Source organism: Arachis ipaensis, chromosome B2 (genome assembly GCF_059453495.1).
Source record: "Arachis ipaensis isolate K30076 ecotype BB chromosome B2, ASM5945349v1, whole genome shotgun sequence".
In the NCBI taxonomy this organism is placed as follows: Eukaryota; Viridiplantae; Streptophyta; class Magnoliopsida; order Fabales; family Fabaceae; genus Arachis; species Arachis ipaensis.
Genome location: NC_142437.1, coordinates 42997995 through 43020645, shown reverse-complemented (window position 1 = coordinate 43020645; position 22651 = coordinate 42997995). Strand labels below are relative to the sequence as shown.

The 22651-nt window shown below is 36.6% G+C and overlaps 2 protein-coding genes and 1 pseudogene across 2 annotated transcripts; all 3 read left to right on the top strand.

Annotated features, from left to right (window-relative positions):
* Positions 1-7660: 7660 nt before the first annotated feature.
* On the top strand, positions 7661-15816 carry LOC148573771 (uncharacterized; annotated as a pseudogene).
* A 2172-nt stretch (positions 15817-17988) lies between these two features.
* Positions 17989-18704, top strand: LOC148573770 (putative dynamin-related protein 4A). The gene is made up of 3 exons (XM_088505371.1): positions 17989-18032; positions 18245-18521; positions 18612-18704. Exons 1-3 carry the CDS (start codon positions 18001-18003, stop codon positions 18702-18704), a joined length of 402 nt encoding a protein of 133 aa, XP_088361497.1. The 5' UTR covers positions 17989-18000.
* Positions 18705-18859: 155 nt separating this feature from the next.
* LOC107625316 (protein phosphatase 2C 32-like) lies at positions 18860-20259 on the top strand. Its single transcript, XM_088505370.1, has 5 exons — positions 18860-18949; positions 19041-19136; positions 19224-19350; positions 19910-20023; positions 20122-20259. The coding sequence occupies exons 2-5, from the start codon at positions 19069-19071 to the stop codon at positions 20257-20259; spliced, it is 447 nt and encodes a 148-aa protein (XP_088361496.1). The 5' UTR covers positions 18860-18949; positions 19041-19068.
* Positions 20260-22651: the final 2392 nt, after the last annotated feature.

The following is a 22651-nucleotide window of genomic DNA, read 5'->3' as shown; positions in this document are numbered from 1 at the left end:
CTAAATTTCTTTACTGTTTTCATCTTTTAGTTCTTCTGCAATTGTTCTCTGTTGGATCAAGGAAGGAATTGAGATTTACACTTGTTCTCTAGTCTCCTCCACCCCTGAGATCTTCAACTTTTCTTTTAGCTGTTGCAACTGAGCTGAATTTAGTTTCTGCATTTCTTCTTCAAGCAATTTTTCTTTTCTGTTTGAGATTTGCTGCATTTAAATTCATCTTTTACTTCTCTGTTGATTGCTGTTTACCTTCTCTTATTTAATTTCTGAAATCTCTGCTCCCAAAATCCTTTATGATTCAAGCAATTTACATTTCTTGCACTCTAAGTTTCAGCTATTTATATTTCCTGCAATCTAAGTTTCTGTCATTTATATTACTTGCACTTTAAGATTCAGCTTCTTTACATCCTTTGCCATTTAATTTACAGTCAAATACCCCTCTCCCTTTAAATTTCATACAATTTAGCTTTTGTTGAACACAAATATTTCAAATCAACACTTGTTTGCTTGACTAAACCAACCACCTAACTAAAATTGCTCAATCCTTCAATCCCTGTGGGATCGACCTCACTCATGTGAGTTATTATTACTTGATGCGACCCGGTACACTTGCCGGTGAGTTTTGTGTTGGATCGTTTTTCACACATCAAGTTTTTGGCGCCGTTGCCAGGGATTGATTAGATTGACAATGATTAAGTAAGGTGGTTGTCTAGATTAAGCACTTTTTCTTTTTTTTTTTACTAAGCATACTAACTATTTGAATTTTTGCTTAAGCTAACACTAACTTCACTCTAGCAATAGAGTGTTTAATTTTGGTTCCTGGTTCTGTGTTTATGTCAGGAGGAAGAAGCAATGAATCCACACCTTTTGATCCTGAAACACTTTGGAGGTTGAGAAGAGAACCAAGAAATGGAGGAAAATCCAACAAATCCACCAGTGGAAGTGGCCAACAACAGTAGTCAACCCCAGAGGAGAGTTTTGGCTTCCTATACATTTGCTAATCCAAGGCATTGTGGGAGTAGCATCCTTACCCCAAATGTCAATGCAAATAACTTTGAATTGAAGCCCCAACTCATCACACTGGTACAAAATAACTGCTCATATGGAGGAAGTCCAATAGAAGATCCAAACCAGCATCTATCTACCTTCTTGAGGATTTGTGATACAGTGAAGTCCAATGGTGTGCATCCAGAAACATACAAATTGCTGCTGTTCCCATTTTCATTGAGGGATAAGGCTGCTCAATGGCTTGAAGCCTTCCCTCAAGGAAGCATCACTAGTTGGGAGGATTTAGTGAATAAATTCCTAGCCAAGTTCTACCCATCTCAAAGGATCATCAAGCTCAAGACAGAGATCCAAACCTTCACACAAATGGATGCATAATCTCTCTATGAGGCTTGGGAGAGATACAAGGCCCTGATTAGGAAATGTTCCCCTGAAATGTTCAATGAATGGGACATCCTTCAGAACTTCTATAAAGGATTGACTCTGAAGGCTCAGGAAGCACTAGATCACTCAGCAGGAGGTTCATTGCAATTAACGAAGATAGCAGAGGAAGCCCAAAACCTCATTGATATGGTGGCAAATAATTAATACTTCTTTGCTCATCAAAGGCAATGCCAACCATCACAAAGGAAAGGAGTGCTAGAGTTGGAAGGAGTGAACACAATCCTAACTCAACACAAGGTGATGCAGCAGCAAATCCAGCAACAACTTGAGTAAATGGCTAAGAGAATTGATAGCCTCCAAGTTGCAGCAGTGAATACAAGCCAACCATCACCCACATGGGGGCAAAATAAAGAAAACCAAGAAGATCAACAGCAGGAACAAATTCAATATGTGCACAACCAAGGCTTAGGCCAAAATGAAGTTTATGGTGACACCTACAATCCCTCCTGGAAGAACCATCTAAATCTCAGATGGGGAGATAATCATAATCAAAACCAGTAGCCATGGCAAAGAAATTCAAACCAAAATAACTCAAGAAACAACCAGAACTACAACTAGCAAAATACTAACCCTAATCCATATAGAAAACCTCAAAACAACTACCCAAACTCCAGCTACTATCCACCCAATAACCCAACCACTAACCAAAATACCTACCATCAACCTTCAACACCCCACAACCAGCCACAAACATCACAAGACACTCAAAGGATCTCCAACTTGAAGATATTGATGGAAAAGATGATGAAGCACCAAGAGATAATGATGGAGAAACTCATGAAAAATTAAGAGATGGCAAGACAAGATCAGGAAGTAGCAAGGAAAGATCAAGCCATAACAAGTAAAAACCAAGGAGCTTCAATCGGAAATCTTGAGATGCATATGGAACAAATAGCTAAACAAATTACAGAGATGGGTGAGAAGCAAGCAAATACCTTCCCCAATGCCACTGAAGAACACCCAAGGAACAAAGGAAAAGCTACAAAGTGAGAAGAGTGCAAAGCAATCATAGTGGAAAGTGAGGAGACTGGGGAGAAGGAAGCCATCAATCAGGAAGAACACAACAGAGAAGTTCCACAAGAAGAGACATAAGAGAGAAGTGAAGAGGATAGAGAGATCAAGAATGCAAAAAGCTCAAAGAGAGATAAGAACATCCTTGAAACACAACTACAAGAGAAGAAGGAAAAGGTGAAGCCATATGTCCCCACACTTCCATACCCTCAGAGGTTCAAAAAAGAAAATGAGGATAAGCAATACTCAAAGTTTCTGGACATATTCAAGACACTCAGCATCAATATTCCTTTCTTAGAAGCACTTGAACAGATGCCATTATATGCCAAATTTATGAAAGAAGTGCTAACAAAGAAAAGACCCTTGAAGGAAGGACAGATTGTTGAAATGACAATGGAGTGTAGTGCTATTCTCCAAAGAGGTCTACCAGAGAAGAAGGATGATCCTGGAAGGTTTTATATACCTTGTACCATAGGAAACATAACTATTGAGAAATTATTCTGTGACCTTGGTGCAAGCATAAACTTGATGCCTCTATCTCTTAGGAGGAAGCTTCAAATTTTTGAGCTGAAACCCACTCAAATAGCTCTTCAAATGGCTGACAAGTCCATTCAGCAAGCACTTGGAGTTGTAGAGAATGTGCTGATAAAAGTGGGAAAATCCCTTCTCCCAGCTGATTTTGTCATCCTGGATATGGAGGAAGACCCTAACACTCCCATCATCCTGGGGAGGCCTTTCCTAGCTACGGGTAGAGCATTGATAGATGTTAAAAAGGGGGAATTGTTGCTAAGAGTGCATGATGAGCACCTAGCATTCCATATTTTAAAAATCCTGTATGAGCCCACTCAAGAAGAGGAATGCAAGAAGGATAAGGCCAGAGATCATAGCTCAAATAAGACAATTAAGGAGTCAACTCCAAGGTTTTTAAACTCATGCTTGAAAGAAGTAGAGATGGTGCAACAGACCAAAGAAATCAAGGAGGAACTAGATCCAAAACCTCCAGATGAGAACCTCAAAACTCTAGATAAAGAACCACCAAGGCATGAATTATCTCCTGAGAAAGAAGAGAAGAAGAAGAGACCAAAATGGTGGAGAAACAAGAAAATCCCCACTGAAGGCTTCTCACCAGGGGATAAAGTGATGTTGAACACCCAACCAATGAAGGTGTCTCCACAATTATCTGAGTACTATATTGTGAACCGGATCCTTTCACTTGAACACCTAGAAATCATCAAAGAGGAGACCGGAAGGAAGTTCACAGTAAGAGGAGAAAAGCTAAGGCACTATGCTTTTCAGCCTCCATGATCAAAGAACAAGATGTCAAGCTAGTGACAATAAAGAAGCGCTTGTTGGGAGGCAACCCAACCTGAGGTAATTTTCTTTTCATAGCTAATTTAATAAAAAGGTTGAGTGGTTTATCTGTATTGCAAGGAGCTAAGTTTGGTCTTGCACACCAAAATAGTTTAAGGGAGAATGAAGGATTCTATGTTTGGTGTTTCACCAAAAATCTCATCTTAAAACACATTCTCACCTTCTGCATAATGCTAGCTCGAAGCAATCAGATAAACCATTTAACCAATCTGCTATTTTCTAGTCTTTAGTTCTATTACCCTTAGCAAAGACAAAAGGATTTCACATATGGTTAACTTGATACATAAGAAACATTGGCAAGGAACTAAGTTTGCTGTTTACACACCAAAGTAAGTTCAAAATGCCCACAAATAAGTCATGTTAGCTAACCATTTGCTTAAGGGCTTGAGGAACAAGCAACTTCTGAGGGTTATGCAGGAAAACATTCAATCTGTGGAGGGAGCTTGCATCATTGTCCAAAGAAAATGCAACAAGGATAAATAATGATGACAGGAGGAAAAGCTGAGGGACATTCCCCACAGATTGTATTGACACTTAATCCTTATTACTTTGAAGTATTTCAATTTGGAAAATCCTATATGTCTTGTTGAAGTATTTAATTAAATGCAAGTGAAAATGTTTGCTGAGAAATACTTGGATCTGCATAATTTTGGTCATCCATCATTAGCTTTAATTTTGTTTTGTTCCTTTTTGCAATGAATAAAAGAAAAATGTTTGATTTAGAAAAGGCAAATGTCCAATGTTGTAGAAATAAGAATGAAAGTCAGTGGTGGTATTTGTTTGATTTAATTGGTAGCTCATGAAACAAAAAGCTGCATAATAACATGATCCTTTAAAGTGTTAGTTAGTTTGCTGCTATAATCTGTCAATTAATGAAATTCCCTTGAGAATGAATCAAAAGAAAAAGAAAAGAAAGAAAAAGAAAAGCCAAGAATTGGCAAAGAAACAAACAATAAGACTAGACACCAATAGCTTGGACCCTAGGACATATTCCTGTGGTGTTTTTGTACTGGGATATGCTTGGACAAGTAGGTTCTGAGGAGTATTTTGAAACTTAGCCACTTAGATCAACTGATTTGGGATTGCCAACTGAAAGTCCACCATCAAGAGCTACCTAGTTACAAAACATTTAGTGATCCAAAGAGATGCTGGGCATCAATGTTCCTAGGAAGAAATTGTGAGCCATGTGTCTATGGTAAAGAAATGTTGAGCAAAAATTAAGCCAAAGGCTGCTGCAACATTTGCCACCAAGCTTTCATTAAGTAATAAGCCTTCTAAGCAAAATAAAGAAGGAAAAGCTAGCAAGGGATTAAGCAAAAAGTAAAACATTGTAGCAACAACCTTAGTAAACCTCTGAGGAAACATTGCATACATAGCAGCAAGTAATAAATGAGCTATCATTGTCTGCATAAAACCCCATGAACCAAGTTCAATTATCTGCTAAATAAGGACATGCATACTTCTCTGTTTCATTTCATTTTCTCTTATGTTTAGTGCTTGCTTGGGGACAAGCAAGGTTTAAGTTTGGTGTTGTGATGACAAGTCATCTTATGCTAGCTTTTCAAGCATTTTTCACTTGTTTCATTAGGTTTAATGCACTTTCTTGCATTATAAGTAAGTGATTTGGAGTGGAATTGCATGGTTTTGTTGAATCAATCAACCATCCTTTATTTGACACTAAAATCATGAGGTTTGAGCTAAAATTAATTGGTTTTTGAATGATTTATAAACCTTGTGAATTTGGTAGTACTTTGATTGGTTGTTTTGATTACTTATAGGTGAAGAAAAGAAAAAAACAAGAAAGCGTGGCCTATGAAGCGTAGGCAAAGGAAGCAAGAAAGCGTAGCCAAAGGAAACAAGGAAGCTATAGCGCTCTCTCCAAGAGCTCAGCACTCTCTATGAGAGCCCTACTCACGGCCAGGGAAGCAAAGCAAGGAAAGCTCAGCTCCCTCCCTTAACCGAGCGCTACACAAAAAAAGGAAGCAAGGCAAACTCACAAAGCTCGGTTAATGTCACTAACTTTATCGGGCTTCCACCAAAAGAAAATCAAGGTGCAACATCTGGGAGAGGCTTCACAAGAATTCGAACCCATGACCCAAGGCATGAGGAGAAGCGCTACTCACAAAGAAAAATAAGCCAAAATTGGCCAAAATGCACTCCACAATGATCGAACCCATAACCCAAGGGAAGGAATGAGTGCTCCTTGCAAGGAAAATAAGCCAAAATTGGCCAAAATGCTCCCAGCAAGTCTCGAACACGAACACGGAGGCTCCACTAACAAAGCAAGGAAGCTGCGCTCTTGGCACCAACCAAGCACTACCCTGATGCTGTCCAAGGCTTGGCACGTGAAAAATTTCAAGGGACCAAGGCAAGGGAATGCTGTGCTCTTGGTGACAACCGAACATTGCCCTGGGAGTGGCACCCATGGGCCAAAATTCAACCAAAATTCCATTTAAATTCAATTCTTCACCACATTAAAAAGTCCACTCCAAATTCTAAAATCTAAAAATAGGAAGTGTATAAATAGAAGTTAGTTCAATTTAGAGAGGACCTTTTGACATTTTTCCTTTTCACTTTTGATCTTTTTGAGATTTTTATTTTTCATTTTGGGAGCTCAATTTTAGATTTTAGCTATGGGTTTGGAAATTGAGAAGAGAATTGAATTCTCTTCTTCCTTGTTCTTACTTCTGCACTTTCCACTCTTTGTTTTGAATCTTGGATTGAGAATTGAAGGAATTCTGTTTCATTCTTGATCTGAGATCTCTCTTTGTTTGTTTACTGCATAATCTCAAAGAATTGTGAATTGGATCTAAATTTCTTTACTGTTTTCATCTTTTAGTTCTTCTGTAATTGTTCTTTGTTGGATCAAGGAAGGAATTGAGATCTAGACTTGTTCTCTAGTCTCCTCCACCCCTGAGATCTTCAACTTTTCTTTTAGCTATTGCAACTGAGCTGAATTCAGTTTCTACATTGCTTCTTCAAGCAATTTTTCTTTTCTGTTTGAGATCTGCTGCATTTAAATTCATCTTTTACTTCTCTGTTTATTGCTATTTACCTTCTCTTATTTAATTTCTGAAATCCCAACTCCCAAAACCCTTTATGATTCAAGCAATATACATTTCTTGCACTCTAAGTTTCAGCTATTTACATTTCCTGCAATCTAAGTTTCTGTAATTTATATTACTTGCACTTTAAGATTCAGCTTCTTTACTTCCTTTGCCATTTAATTTACAGTCAAATACCCCTCCCCCTTTAAATTTCATGCAATTTAGCTTCTGTTGAACACAAATCATTCAAATCAACACTTGTTTGCTTGACTAAACCAACCACCTAACTAAAATTGCTCAATCCTTCAATTCCTGTAGAATCGACCTCACTCATGTGAGTTATTATTACTTGATGTGACCCGGTACACTTGCCGGTGAGTTTTGTGTTGGATCGTTTTCCACACATCATGTAACCCTTGGTATTCTCCACATACATTTCATATCTTCTTTTGTCCCATTTTTCTCAAAAAAGAAGGCAACAATGGCCAATAATAGCGTATACGTAGTTGTGTGTGTTTACCCCAATTGTCGTATGAGAAATGGTGACAATGGGGTGATATTTGAGTGTGAGAATCCATTACTGTTGCGCACTCAGCGTGTAAGTTCGTTGTCCAAAGTTGAAGAGTTTGATATTGAGTAACCTTGGTGGCACATAAATGAGTGATGTTGGAAGGGTGGGGTATAGGTTGCTGGCACTCTTAGGTAATAGAGTTTTCCGGTTTTGACTATTTTGGCTTCTAGAGGACGAGCATGTACGACTCATGTTCGACATCCATGGGAGAATCATGACGGAACAAGTGATGAAACTTTCTGCCGAGGTTGGAGATGTTGGTGGTGGTGGTTCTGTACACTCGACCTATGTACAGGACGACCGACCTCTCACACCACCACCCATTCATGTCGCCATTCCAGTGGAAGACATGGAGGTGGGTAAGGAAGACTCAGACGAAGAGTACGTTGCCGATAGTGCCGATAATGATTCTTCTGAAGGGATGATGAGGAAGAGTTTGTACCAGAGACGCCCGCTGAGACAATGGTGCACTTTGTTTTGCCTCCCCCTGTACCAAGTCACTATCATACGTTGGATCTGGACGTGATGCATGAGAGAACTCCGTTTTCCAATACGGGAGAAGAGGATTACAAATTAGACGGTGGGATAGAGTTTTGGATCAGCCACAGATTCAAATTCAGAGACACAGTGATGCAGGGTGTGAAGAACTAAAGTATCGCAGGAGTGTTGAGTACCAAGTGATCGAATCGGACTGATTAAAGTACCATGTGCAATGTCGTCAAGCTGCAATTGGCTGTACATAGAGTCTTCGTGTTGCCCTTCGACAGAACCTTGGATACTGGTGAGTTCAAGTTTAATTGAGGCGTACTACTCATTTATGGTTGCCATATATTAAGTAGTTTTGAACCATGGCTGTTTTATTTCGTCAGGAAGGTCCGGAGGGTTGGTGGAGCATACACTTATTTAGCACCCACCATGTCCCAAGACCATTGACAGTTGGATAGCAGTCTCATCTGCAAGATCATCTTGTCATTGATACAGTCCAGCCCCTCCGTCAGCATCTCTGTCCTTATGTCGTTTACACTGTAAACAAGATAAGCTTGCATGTATCTCGTTTATACTGTAAACGAGATACGTGCAAAATATCTCATTGACAGTGTAAACGAGATAAGAGAGGCTCACGGATTTCGGTAATAATTTTTTAAATTATTTAATTCAGTAATAATTACATTTATTTAATTTATTTAAATAAAAAATTCCATATACAAATAGGTTTTAAATTAAATAAAAGTACTTTATTTAAAAAAAAGATACTTTTTTTAACTCAAAAAAGTCAATCCAAACTAGCACTTAATCTGCTAACAATCAACTACTGTGCAATGGAGAGAGTAACTTATATAAAATGAGAAATAAAAAAGCCTAGAAATAATCCAATGATTTTTTTAACAAGCATGCATAGTTTAACCTTTAGAGCAAATTCAGATATATAGAAATTGGTATAAATAAAAATTATCAGCAGCAACAACAATAAATAACTAAATTAAAAGCAATAACAACACTTATAGCAACTACAATTCAATAAGGCACTGCAAAGATTCATTTATAGCAGAAGCAACAATGGATTCATTATTAGCTAAAAGCTAAGTAGCAAAAAGGAGGAAGCAGAGCAGCGTATAGAAGTAGAAGAATGGAAGTAGCACAGAAACAAATTCACACCTTATATGTTGTCAAATGGTAAAAGCTTCAGAGTTAAGGAAATAGAACATAGGAAATAAAACAAGTAAATCGGAATAGAAGCTAATTAGAATAGAAACTAAATTCAGAGTTAGCGATGGAATTGAATGAAAGAAAACAGCGATGGAAGAGAAAGGAGATTAGGGTTACCTGCACGGCTGAGGCAAGATCGAAGAGAGAAACGCAGCAACACACGGAGAAGAGTAAGCACTATTGGTGAGATCGAAGAGAGAAACACACATTATTGTTCGAAAGGAAGCGACGCGAATGGAAGGGATGCGACGGAGAAGAGCCGGGAAGGGGTGCAATAGAGCTTTGGTGCGACGGAAGTTTAGTGCAATGAAAGTTTGGTGCGATGGCGGTGCAAGGCTGAAAAGCGCCATCGATAGAGCATTTGGAGGGAATGGATGTGGAGGCGCAGGAAATAAAGTTATGATGAGGAGTGTTCTGCTATATGAAATGAGGAGCATGCCAATCACTAATTTCAATATTTTCAATAAAACATTTTAAATTACACACAAATTTTTTGTTTATAATAATTTAATTAAAATACATGGTTTTGATAATTTGAATATAGATAAATTTTTTGTCGATAATAATTTTTTATAAAAAGATACTAATTTTTTGATAGAATTATTGACAAGTTTTTTTTTTCCGATAAATTTACTTATTTATTTTTCTTTGTTTTCAACAAATTTTTTTTTATAAAATTTGTCTATATTTTTGTGAAATAAAATTTATCAAAAATATTGTCTGTAATAAATAATTTTTTAATAATAAAAATTCTACCTCTATTAAGAAAGTTGACTAGTCGAATTACTGCATTATCTCGACTTCTATCATGACTGGTGCATCGATCTTGTTATTTTTTTTCAAAAATCATTAAAAATATAAAAGGACTTCTCTTGAAATCTTGTGAAAAGGTATTTTAGGACCTTTCTACACCACTTATACTCCATAGACCAGAAAATGATAAACTTTTAATTTATATTTATACTTTTTTATTACTCGCAGTGCTATAAACTCGATTCTTGTTATAGAAATAGGTCACACTTAATACCGGTATGTTTTGTAAAAAAATTATTGCAAGAAATCCAGTAAAGATATCTGAAATTTGAAAAGCTTGTGTTTGTTCTAATCACCGCAGTACGATGTTTACGATATTATCAGAGACGGATTCAACCTTTGTTTCATGGGAAGAAGTGCTCCCGCTAATATTTAAAAAAAAAATAAGAAAGTAAGTGTATAAATATATATGTATTCTATTGAAAAATGATATTTTTTTATATTAAAAAATATCTATTAAATTTTGTGTTAAAATATTTATTTTATATGTATTTTTTAATTTTTAGAATTAAATTTGGATATACAGTTAGTGTAAAATAATTTTACATGTATATCTAATTATGTAATACCATATCATAAAAAATAACTGCCTTTTATATTAATTACATTTGCGTAAATAATCATTTAAAAAGACGTAATTGGATAATTGTGTAAAATTTTTTACATTGTCAGTATATCAAAAATAAACTCTAATTTGTATCTAAAAGTATAAAATAAAAATATATATTAAATTAATTGATACGAATATAGCAAACGAGGAGTACATAAACAAAAATCAAGCAGGGTTGGAAGGAAGAGTTGTAACAAACCATGGACAGGTGGCAGCTGGTCCACCTATTTCGGGCAGCAAGAAGAGCACCAGGGAGGGAGAAAACAAATAGCAAGTGGTTGGAGGATTATGATCATTAGTGAATTATGGTATGAATTGTGGTATGAATTCTCCTTTCCCTGTAGCTATTCTCTTTTCCCCATTTCTATCCATTTTCTAATTCTTCTCAATTTTTCAGTACACCTTTTATTCTTGTCTCAGGTTACTGGTTGCTGGCAGCTTCCTAAGGCTAGAGATTTTACACTGTCTTATTCTTCTTAAACCCCTTCTTCTTTCTGCTAGTCATATTCTTCAATTCCTTTATACTCATACTTCTATATTGTGAATTGCTTACTGATACACATACTCAATATTAATACCACACTACACTTTCTTCAATCTACTGGTTTCCTTGTATTATTTGGTGCTTTCATTGACAATACCCGCATGAAAGGCATGGAAGCTGACACCAAGAAACTCTTTCAGATGTTCGAATCTATTTCGGAGGAGACTCGCGCTGAGCACGCGCGATCGTCAGAAGGGATGAATCTGAAAATTGACGCGCTGCAACAATCTATTACTCAGCTTCTCCATGCCCAGCCTCATCACAGATCTGAGTTGCATGAGCTCTCCCATGGTTCGAACTCAGGGTCAGAATTCCACCAGCGTCCTTTTATGCAACCGCGTCGAGTGGGTTTCGATCTGCCTAAATTTGATGGTTCTGATGCGTTAGGTTGGATCTTTTCTCTGGATCAGTATTTTGACTACTTCCGTGTGCCTGAGGAAGAGCAAATCAACATCGCGGCTATTCACTTGACCGATGCCGCAATTTCTTGGTTCCAAATGTCACAACGCTCTGCTCGATTTCGTTTATGGAATCAGTTGAAGCGTGCCATTGAACTTGAATTCGGGCCTTCTCTGTATGAATCGCCACGGGAATTATTATTCAAATTGAAACAATTAGGTACGGTGAGCAACTATTACTCTAAATTTGTTGCTTTAGCTAATCGCACACAGATTGATTCACCTAATGCATTGAAGGATTATTTTATTAGTGGGTTAAAATCTGATATTAGACAAGAGGTGAAGGCACAATGCCCTCCCTCCCTGATGCGTCCGGTCACATTAGCTAGACTTTACGAGGACAAGTTTCCTTCAGTATCGAGAAGCACTTATGGTCCGGCCTCTCCCCGTCCTCAGCCGACTCCTGCAGCTGCAATTTCGAGTAATAGGCCCATTCAGTGGAATACTCTGCCGCCGTTGCTTCCGAATCTACCCCAGTGTCCTGCCTTACCGCCAATGAAAAGCTCGGTGTGAAAACTGTCCCCGACGGAGATTCAGAGCAAACGAGAGAAGGGATTATATTACTGGTGCAATGAGAAATTTTCAGCTGCTCACTGTTGCCTGAATCGCCAGTATATGCAGCTGCAACTAGTGTTAGATGATGCAGATGGAGGGGACATAAGGATGCAAGAGTCATTAGAATCTGAGCCCGGTTTGGAGGCCTTTGATTCTCAGGTAGTTGAGCATCATTTATCTTACAATGCTATGCATGGTACAAGGGGTCCTGCTTTGATCCGTGTTAACGCTATCATCAATGGGCTAGAGGTCCAGGCCCTAATTGATGGTGGCAGTTCGGATAGTTTTATTCAATCTTGCATAGCCAAAATTTTGAATCTACCTATTAAACCTGCATCAGGATTTAAGGTGATAGTAGGCAATTTTAAAGTCTTGCCGGTAGAGGGTCGCATTGCTAGTTTGGATGTTAATCTATCAGGTTGCCTTGTTAGCATTTCAGAGGTTTATGTGCTCCATGTGGCTGGGGGAGAGTTGGTGATTAGTTCAACTTGGTCACAAACATTGAAGGCTCATATTGTAGACTATAATTCTTCATTTCTTCGCTTCTGTCATAAAGGGGAATTTGTCACTGTGCAGGGTTATAAGAGTCCACCTTCATCTCAAGCTCAATTTCATCATATACGAAGATTGGTAAGCATTGATGCAGTGGCTGCAGTGTTTACTCTTGAACTTTAGCAATTGGATGGGATTGTCAAGCCACCCTTGCAGTTACCAGAAGCTCTTCACCCTACCTTGGTTAGTTTGATGCAGCAATATGTTGTTGTTTTTGAGCAGCCTTTGGGTCTTCCTCTCTGACGTTCCCAAGATCATGGCATTCCTTTAATTGAAGGGGCTGCACCAGTTAAATCCCGTCCTTATCATTACCCTCACAACTTGAAAGCACAAATTGAAACAATGGTGTCTGAGATGTTGCAAGAGGGGATAATTCAACCCAGCAAAAACCCTTTTTCCTCTCCCATTCTTTTGGCATTTTTGCACTGATTATCGGGCACTAAATGCAATCACAGTCAAAGATTGCTTTCCCATTCCTACCGTTGATGAGTTGTTGGATGAACTCTTTGGGGCTACTATTTTTTTGAAACTGGATCTTCGCTCGGGTTACCACCAAATCTTAGTCAAACCTGAGAATCGCTTTAAGATAGCGTTTCACACGCATCAAGGGCTATATGAATGGTTAGTGATGCCCTTCGGCCTCACCAATGCCCCTGCTACTTTTCAGAGCCTTATGAATGATATATTCAAGCCTTACTTGTGCAAATTTGTGCTAGTTTTTTTTGATGATATACTAGTCTATAGTAGTGGTTTTGACTTACATTTAGAGCATTTGGAACTAGTCTTAAAACTACTACAGCAAGAGTCTCTATTTGCTAAACTTTCCAAATGCCTTTTTGGTTCCCCGAAAGTCGATTATTTGGGACATACAATCAGGGGCGGTGGTGTTCACATGGAAACGGCTAAGGTTCAGGCAATTTTGGAATGGCCTTAACTTGCAAGCGTAAAGTAGCTTCGGGGGGTTTTTAGGCCTTACTGGTTATTATCGACGATTTATTAAAGGGTATGCCTCATTAGCAGCTCCTCTCACTGATTTACTTAAGAAAGACTTGTTTAATTGGTCGGAGCAAGCTACTCAAGCCTTTCGACAGCTGTAGCATGCTATATGCACCAAACCAGTCTTGGCATTGCCCAATTTTAATATTCTTTTGAAGTAGAGATAGACGCTTCAGGTACTGGTGTTGGGGCTGTTTTGATTCAACAAAAACATCCCATTGCTTATTTTTCCAAGAAACTACCTCCTACTTTACAGAAGCAATCCGCTTACATCAGAGAGTTCTACGCCATCGCTGAGGCCTTAGCTAAGTTTCGCCATTACTTGCTAGGCAAAAGATTTATTTTGCGCACTGATCATCAAAGCTTGAAAGCGCTCTTAGAACAAGATCTTCATACACCAGAGCAACATAAATGCCTTCATAAATTGCTCGGTTTTTATTTTGAAATCCATTACAAGGCTGGGACTGAAAATATTACAGCGGATGCACTCTCTCGCAACTTTTTTGGGGCTTGGTCTGCGCCAAGAGTAGAGTGGCTAGACCAACTTCGTGCAGAATTGGTGGCGGATGAGGATCTCCGAGTATTATTGGCAAAGTGCAACTCCAATTCAGTTGAGGATTTGAATTATTCTCATCAAAATGGCCTCTTGTTGTGGAAGAACCGATTAGTGGTACCTTCCAAGAGTACTTTAATTAGGCAAATCCTCCATGAATACCACGATAGTGTGATTGGTGGTCTTGCGGGAATTACTAAGACTGTGGAATGCATTTGTTCCATTTTCTATTGGCCTCATATGCAAAAGGATATCAGGCAGTATGTCTTAACTTGCTGCATTTGTCAACAAGCAAAGGTAGAAAACAAGGCACCAGCCGGTTTGCTCAAGCCATTACCGATCCCTTCATAGGTATGGGAAGATATTGCAATGGATTTCATTGTGTCTCAGCCAGTTTCATCCGGCTATTCAGTTATCATGGTGGTTTTTGACCGTTTGACTAAGTACGCCCATTTCGTTCCCTTGAAACAATGTGGTTAAGTTGCATGGTTTCCCAAAATCTATTGTATCAGATAGGGATCGGGTATTTATCAGCAAATTTTGGCAGCACCTTTTTTGCATCGCAGGTACTAAGTTAGCATTGAGCTCAGCTTATCATCCCCAAACTGATGGCCAGAGTGAAGTTTGTAATCGAACCCTGGAGATGTATTTACGTTGTTTTTGTTTCGAGAATCCTAAGCGCTGGCTGGAGTTTTTGCCGTGGGCTGAGTTTTGGTATAACTTCTCGTGGCACAGCAGTATCAATATGACTCCCTTCAAAGCTCTTTATGGTAGGGACCCTCATACTTTGGCTTGTTATGAACTCTCTAGTACTGCTAATCCTTCCTTGCAAGAGTGGCTTCAGGACCGTGATCACTTACTCGATCAGCTGAAGTTTAATTTGGAACGCTCCTAGCAGTATATAAAAGTTGTTACTGATAAACATCGTCGACAAATTGAATTCCAGGAGGGCAATTTGGTGCTTGTGAAGTTACAACCGTATCGCCAGCATTCCGTGGCATTGCGTAAACATCTGAAGCTGGGGTTGCGTTATTTTGGTCCTTTTTCGATCAGCAAAAAACTCAGTGACGTGGCCTATAGGGTGGAGTTACCTCCGGAAGCGCGTATCCATAATTTCTTCCATATTTTAGCTCTCAAACGATTTCGGGGAGAGTGTACTTTCCAGTACTTTCCTCTTCCATTGACCACTACTAATGTGGGGCCAGTGTTAGAGCCTTCTAGGATACTTTCTACATGTTCTATTATGAGGGGTGACAGACTAGTGCCACAATGTCAGGTGCAATGGAAACAGAGCAACTTGACAGAGACAACATGGGAAGATGTTCATCACTTTCACAAGTTGTTTCCGGAATTCAACCTTGAGGATAAGGTTGTTCCTGATGGGGAGGGTAATGATACGAATATAGCAAACGAGGAGTACATAAGTAAAAGCGAGGAGTACATAAACAAAAGTCAGGCAGGGTTGGAAGGAAGGATTGTAACAAACCATGGACAGGTGGCAGCTGGTCCACCTATTTCGGACAGCAGGAAGAGCACTAGGGAGAAAACAAATAGCAAGTGGTTGGAGGATTATGATCATTAGTGAATTGTGGTATGAATTCTCCTTTCCCTGTAGCTATTCTCTTTTCCCCTATTCTATCCCTTTTCTAATTCTTTCCAATTTCTCAGTACATCCTTTATTCTTATCTCAGGTTACTGGTTGCTAGCTGCTTCCTAAGGCTAGGAATTTTACATTGTCTTATTCTTCTTAAACCCATTCTTCTTTCTGCTAGTCATATCCTTCAATTCCTTTATACTCATACTTCTATATTGTGAATTTCTTACTGATACACATACTCAATATTAATACCACACTGCACTTTCTTCAATCTACTGGCTTCCTTGTATCATTAATTTAATAAAAACAAAACATTATTATAGTATTATATATTTAATTGATAAATTTATTTAGTAGCAGTTTATATCTTTGAATTTTTTTTACTCAATTTTAATATTTACTAGTAAATTAAAGAATTTTATACTCAATGTGTATTTTGATAATTAGTTCTCAAACTTAAATTTGATTAAAAATTATTTAAAATTAATTGAAACAATAATATTTTGAATTTTTATCATATAAGTAACTAACTTTATTATTATTATTATTATTATTTGAAATAATTTTCGGTCTTTTTTTATTAAATTATTAAATAATTATTAAATAATCTATAAAATATATAATAAAGATATGAGAGATTTGGTATATAATTTTTTTTCTAAAATATCATTTATTGTACATAATTTATAAAAAAATATATTTCACTTTCATTATTGATTAGAAAATAATCTATTTATCATCTTGATTATCTTAATTAATCTTATTATTATTATTATTATTATTATTATTATTATTATTATTATTATTATTATTATTATTATTATTATTATTATTTAATTTATAAAAGCTAAATTAATAACCACGTTATTACTTATCAATGTATTAATATTTATAATAAATAAATAAATAATTATTTAACATTTAATATGTTCATATTTGATATATTTATAAATTTTTTTTATTATTTTTATATGTTACATATTTGCCTTCATTATTTAAATTTTTTGAATTTGTCATTGGATATTATAGATCCACACCATTTTAATATGAACATAACAACCTTTGTGACAGGTATTTGATATGGTTTTTTAATTTTTTCAGAAAAAGACAAACTTTTATAAAAGCTATAAACATAAAAATTTGATTTTTTCTCTATAAAAAAAATACAAACGGAAAATATATACACATAAAATAAAAAATGGTGTAAACATAAGAAAAATTCAAAAAGTATCATCTTCGAGCAACTTATAGTTATTGAAAATCACTACACACATCTCCAAAAGAGTGACAAGTAGTGTTTAGTCAGTAATCTTTGAATTACAATGTGTGTATTAAAAGATAGTTTAACAATTTTGAGATTTTGTTTTTTCATCCTCCCTGCACACTCACACGTACTCACAGGTACAACACACACTACTAGAAAAGTAGTTATTACAGAGGGATATTTCCGACGGATTTTATCCCACGGAAATACAGACAGAATTACAGAGAGATTTTTTGTTAGAAAAAAAAATGAATTAACATAAATTACAGACGAAAAAAAAATCCGTCGATAATTCCGTCGGAAAAATTAATTTTTTTTCCGTGAAAAATAGTTACAGACAGAAAATCTGTCTGTAATTAAATGGATAAAATGCTGCATTCTATTAAATTATTACAGACGAAAAATCCGTCTGTAATTTAAAATTTTCCGTCGAAAATATTTGATATTTTAGGTTTATGATGGTTGGGGTTATGTTTATCCACGAGCTCCATTCATTCACAGCACACAAATCAAACTTAGCATTCCCCACAGCGCCACCGCCGACGAGCTTCTTCTTCTCCTTTCCTCACCCACAGCGCCACCGCCGGCCACTCTAACCGCCGCAGCTACTTTCTCCTTCTTCTCCTCTTCTTTAAACACTGAACCAGTAGAATACAGCCCCTGTGTCTCTCGTTCGCAGAACAAAACAAGCTCAAACTCCACCACCGCCGCGCCTCTCTTTCCTTTTATCCCCTTCAGTTCTGGCTCGCATACCTTCGCGCAAGCCCTAGCTCCGTGGCGACCAAAATCGGTTCCACCGTCAGCCGCGGTTCCACCTCTCTCTTGCCCCCTGTTCGAACCGATATGGTGCGTGAACTAGGGTTTTGGTTTTGTGGCAGTGGTTGTTCATCGGAGAGACACTGGCGATGCTCCTATTCTCAAGCATTCTAAATTCAAGGTGATCTTCGTATTGGCAGCATTATATTTTTCCCAGACTTCAACTCAAAATTCATATGATTTTTTTTGCTTATCGTAATCGCTGTGCTTTCTCATTGCTTATTGTGATCTATGTGCTTTTTCAGTTTCTTTTTTAGTTACTAATTCAAACTTTTGATTGAGGACCATGATTGGTTTGGATCTGAATTATAATTGTTTACAATATTTTGTCAGTATTAGTTTGGGAGGGAACTTGACAATGGTGGATCTTCCTGGTATAACTAGGGTTCCTGTTCATGGCCAGCCTGAAAATATCTATGATCAGATCAAGGATATTATCATGGAGTATATTAGGCCTGAAGAGAGCATTATTCTGAATGTTCTTTCTGCTACCGTTGATTTTACTACTTGTGAATCCATAAGAATGTCTCAGTTTGTGGATAAAACTGGTTTGAGAACCTTGGCTGTTGTAACAAAGGCTGATAAGTCTCCTGAAGGCTTGTTGGAGAAGGTAATTGCTGATGATGTTAACTGGTTTGAGTCTCATCCAATGCTTTCAAAGATTGACAAATCCATTGTTGGTGTTCCTGTTCTGGCACAGAGGCTAGTTCAAGTTCAAGGCATGATCATATCCAAAACTCTGTCCGAAATTGTGAAGGAAATCAATGAGAAGCTGACTTACAAGCTGACTTAATTTCACCAAGATGCTCAACCAGAAGTTCTCCCTCAATCACAGGTACCTCTTCATATCTTTTAGCTGACTTCAAATTAAATTATGCAAAAATATTTATCTAATTTGTTTATTTGGTTCTTGGTTGGAATCTGAATGCGACTAGCGTTTCGATGGGGCCTACTGAGATCCCTTCTCAGTCAACGGAGACTATTAAGATTCCTACCGCTAACTATGAGTTTGGTGCAACCTTCATTGATCATCCCAAGGTGCTTTCCCCCCCTCTGATTTTGCTTAGTTTCGTTTCGTTGTTGTAAGTTCCAACACTCATTGACGATGATATTATTGTGCTTGGTTTAGTTGATGCTGTTGGGGAGAATATTGACTGATGGAAGGCTCAGTGCAAGAGTCAAGTGCGACGTCTCTGAAAATCTCACTCTTAAAGCCAATGCTCAGGTATTTATGCTCCTTTTCCATTATAAGGGAAATGCCACAATTTTTCTGTTGTTTATGAGCCTTTGATATTCTGCTACACAATTTCAGAGGAGTCTCAATGCACAACATAAACAGTCGTCTTAACATGATGAACAAAAACAGAGAGATATCCCTTTATAGACTGAAAATGAGGGCTGTTCAGCTTTCAACAGATCACAGCACAAGTATTGAAGAGGTGTGTTTCCTTCTTTTTTTCAGAAAAAAATGTTTTTGTTGATCAATGAAGTAAATAACAAATGGTATTTATTTTGAGAAGCTAAGGAATTGTGGTCACATCTTGAAATTCTAAAATGTGATCCACTAGACATACATTAGTTATTGAATTGCGTTCTACTACTTGGTGCTTGCATGTGTATGTGTGAGTTGTTTGGAATTTGAATAATTTTATTTATGTTTCAGTTTTTTCTATCTCATTGGCTTTTATTCACATTTCATCATCATAATATTTTTTACTATCCCCTTTTTGTGAGCAATGTCTGCATATTTTCATATCCATGATTTACACATGCAACACATATTGCAGTCAAGAACAAGATTGACCTTATTATTTAGATGAGATAGCTTGATTGAAACTTCTAAAAATGGATAAGAGCAAATTAAAAGGAAAAGTTTGTGTGGTGCTATTTATGAACATAATTAATTATAAGCCTTTACTAGAAAGAAAAGTTTTCGTATTTTTAAGATGTTGGTTTTATTCCTTTGCTGATTATTTTTTTTTTCAATTTTTCTTGCAGGAAGTGTTTAGAATAAGAGCAGAACACCCAAATGATAATCAAGCCATATTGAATGATAGAGTGAAAGGACAATTAAAAGTCACCAGAGCATTTGGTGCCGGATTCCTGAAGAGGGTCAGTTGATTTTCTGACTTTGGCTATCTGAAATTTAGTTTGCTGTACTCCTTTTGTATTAAAGACTCCTCTGATATTAACAAAGCATTGAAGTTAAGGTGCTTTTCTTTTGTGTGGTATATTGGTATCATGGAAGGGAGCATGATAACCATAGTGATTACGGCGTATTTGATGAGAACATGGAAGGGAGCATGATAACCATAGCAACTATTTTCTGCAATTCAGATTTTCACTAGCAACACTTTCAGGTTTCTCTCTCTCTCTCTCAAAAAATTTTTTTTTGTTGGTTTAGGGGATTATGTTTATGAGCATAATGATTATATTGAGAGACAGAATTTTGTGGAATACTCAATTTTTTATTTATTTATTGTCACAGGCTGCTCTCAAGGCTGGCAAACAAACACAAGATGGGAGAGATGAGGAAATCACAGCCCTTCGTGTGGAAATTCAGGTAATTTTTGAAGAAAGCATGCATTTTTTTCCATAGTTAGATTACTATATCTTGCTTTTCAGGGCTATGCATTGTAGCTGTTACTACAGGTTAGATTCTTCTTCAGGGCTATGCATTGTAACTGTTTGTGATTATATCTTGCTTATAGAGGGTTTAACATTGCAATGCTTGTAACTGTTCATTATGTTACAGTATTGGATTCATTGTTTGAAATTTGGGGAAAGAAAGATGGGCCTCACGGTAATATTTCTCATGGACTAATGATTCTGTATTTGATTTTTATTTTATGAAATTGCTAACCATTGATCATTGCAGTTTCCAATTTCATATCATTTGTGAATCCTAAGGCACCTCGATATCTGCGCCTTGCTCAAGGGAAATCTTGGGATGACTTAATATTAGTTGAGCATAGTGAGTGAAGTGATACATGGCATTTATATGAATCATCATGATAAAATTCAGTACCATACTCTTTAGACACTTGATCTATTAAGTGGATATGACATAAATGAAGCTACGCCATTTATTGAGTGGAGTATTAAGGGAAAGACTCCAATGCAATCTCCTGCTGGAACATTAGCTTGTGTATTGCATAAATAATACTCTTGAATTTTATATATATGAGAAAACTGGCTTTATATATATGAGAAAACTAATAACACACCATTGTATAGAAAGTCTATTGTTATAAAGCTTGATATTGATTTGAAATTGTTGTGTGTACTTATGTACACATCGAAATTGACATAATACATTTTAAAGTATGTTAAAAACAAGTTTTTTGATGCAGCTGTGCTACTTTAAGTTGTGATCAAAACTTCACGTCTTGAGTGCCTTTAATGAGTTCTATGATTGATGTAGGGAAGTTTTGCTTGCAAATGTAAAGGTTGCAATCATTGGAGGAGGATTGATGGGCTCTGGAATTCAAACAGCAAAAGGTACTAACTTTAGTTTCTTTTTTATTTTATTTTTCATGGATATTTATACTATTATGTTTATACTGATTTTCTTACTCTGTCTCCTCTATACAGAGTGTCCGAAATCTGGATGGGTATCAATAGAAATCAACATTGATACTGTCCGAAATCTGTTATCATTCTTCATTAGTAATAAATTAATAATGACATTAGTACTAACGATTAGAACCATGTTATATACTAACTAATATTAGAGCTTTTGATTTGAAGTAATGGTTTATGCTCCTATGCTTTCACTTTTTGTTGCAGGTTTGCTTATACTTTAATTTGCACTGGTGTTTTCATGTGTGTGGTAACATGTCTAGGACATATGGCAGCAGGTAGCATGAATGGTTATTGTCTCTCTCATGTGTATCCTTTTTCATTGCTTGTGTCAAGTGTATACGGTAGAATGGAACAGCTAACAAATTGAATCACACATAATACTTCTCAATTTGTGATTATTATTCTTGTAATTAAGTTATTAAAGAAAATATTAAAGAAAAAAGACTTTTTATTGGTCAACTAAGTGGAACATTTGGCTTGCTGCACTTTCTATAATTTTGAGATTAATGACCTTAATTCAAAGCCAGTATATGGTGAGCATGATCATGATTTTCCTGTCCGGCCAATGAGAGAATTTTCTGTCCAATTTTTCTTGAAGGTTATTGTAGGAGAGATCAAGCACTCCCAAGCTGCTCATGTCACCAACTTGTGGAGGGACTTTTTCAGTGAGTTGATTGTGGAAAAGATCAAGTGCTTCTAATTTCAACAGATTCCCAAGAAAAGTTGGGATTTCACTTGAGAGATTGTTGTATCTGAGGTCTAAATTGATCTGGAGATTTTGAAGTTTTTCAATTTTTGTTTTAGTATGGAAAATAACACAGCTTTTAGTATAGTTGATAGTTTTAGTATGGTTGAATAATACATTGAGGATTATAGTTGATGTATCAATACATTTTGTTTGTATTTTGAATTATATTGACTTGTTTGTTTATTATAGTACTTTTCTTTTAGTTTGATAATACAATAAATTTGTTTATTTTTTTGAAATATTATAAATATTTGAATACAAATTAGATAAAAATTTGTATTAAATTTATATTTATTTTGTATGAAAACAAGTTTATTTTGTAATTGAAAAAATAAAAAAAATTCTATTTTACCTTACTAACGGATTTACAGACGGATTTTCTGTCTGTAATCAGAGTGTGAGATGAT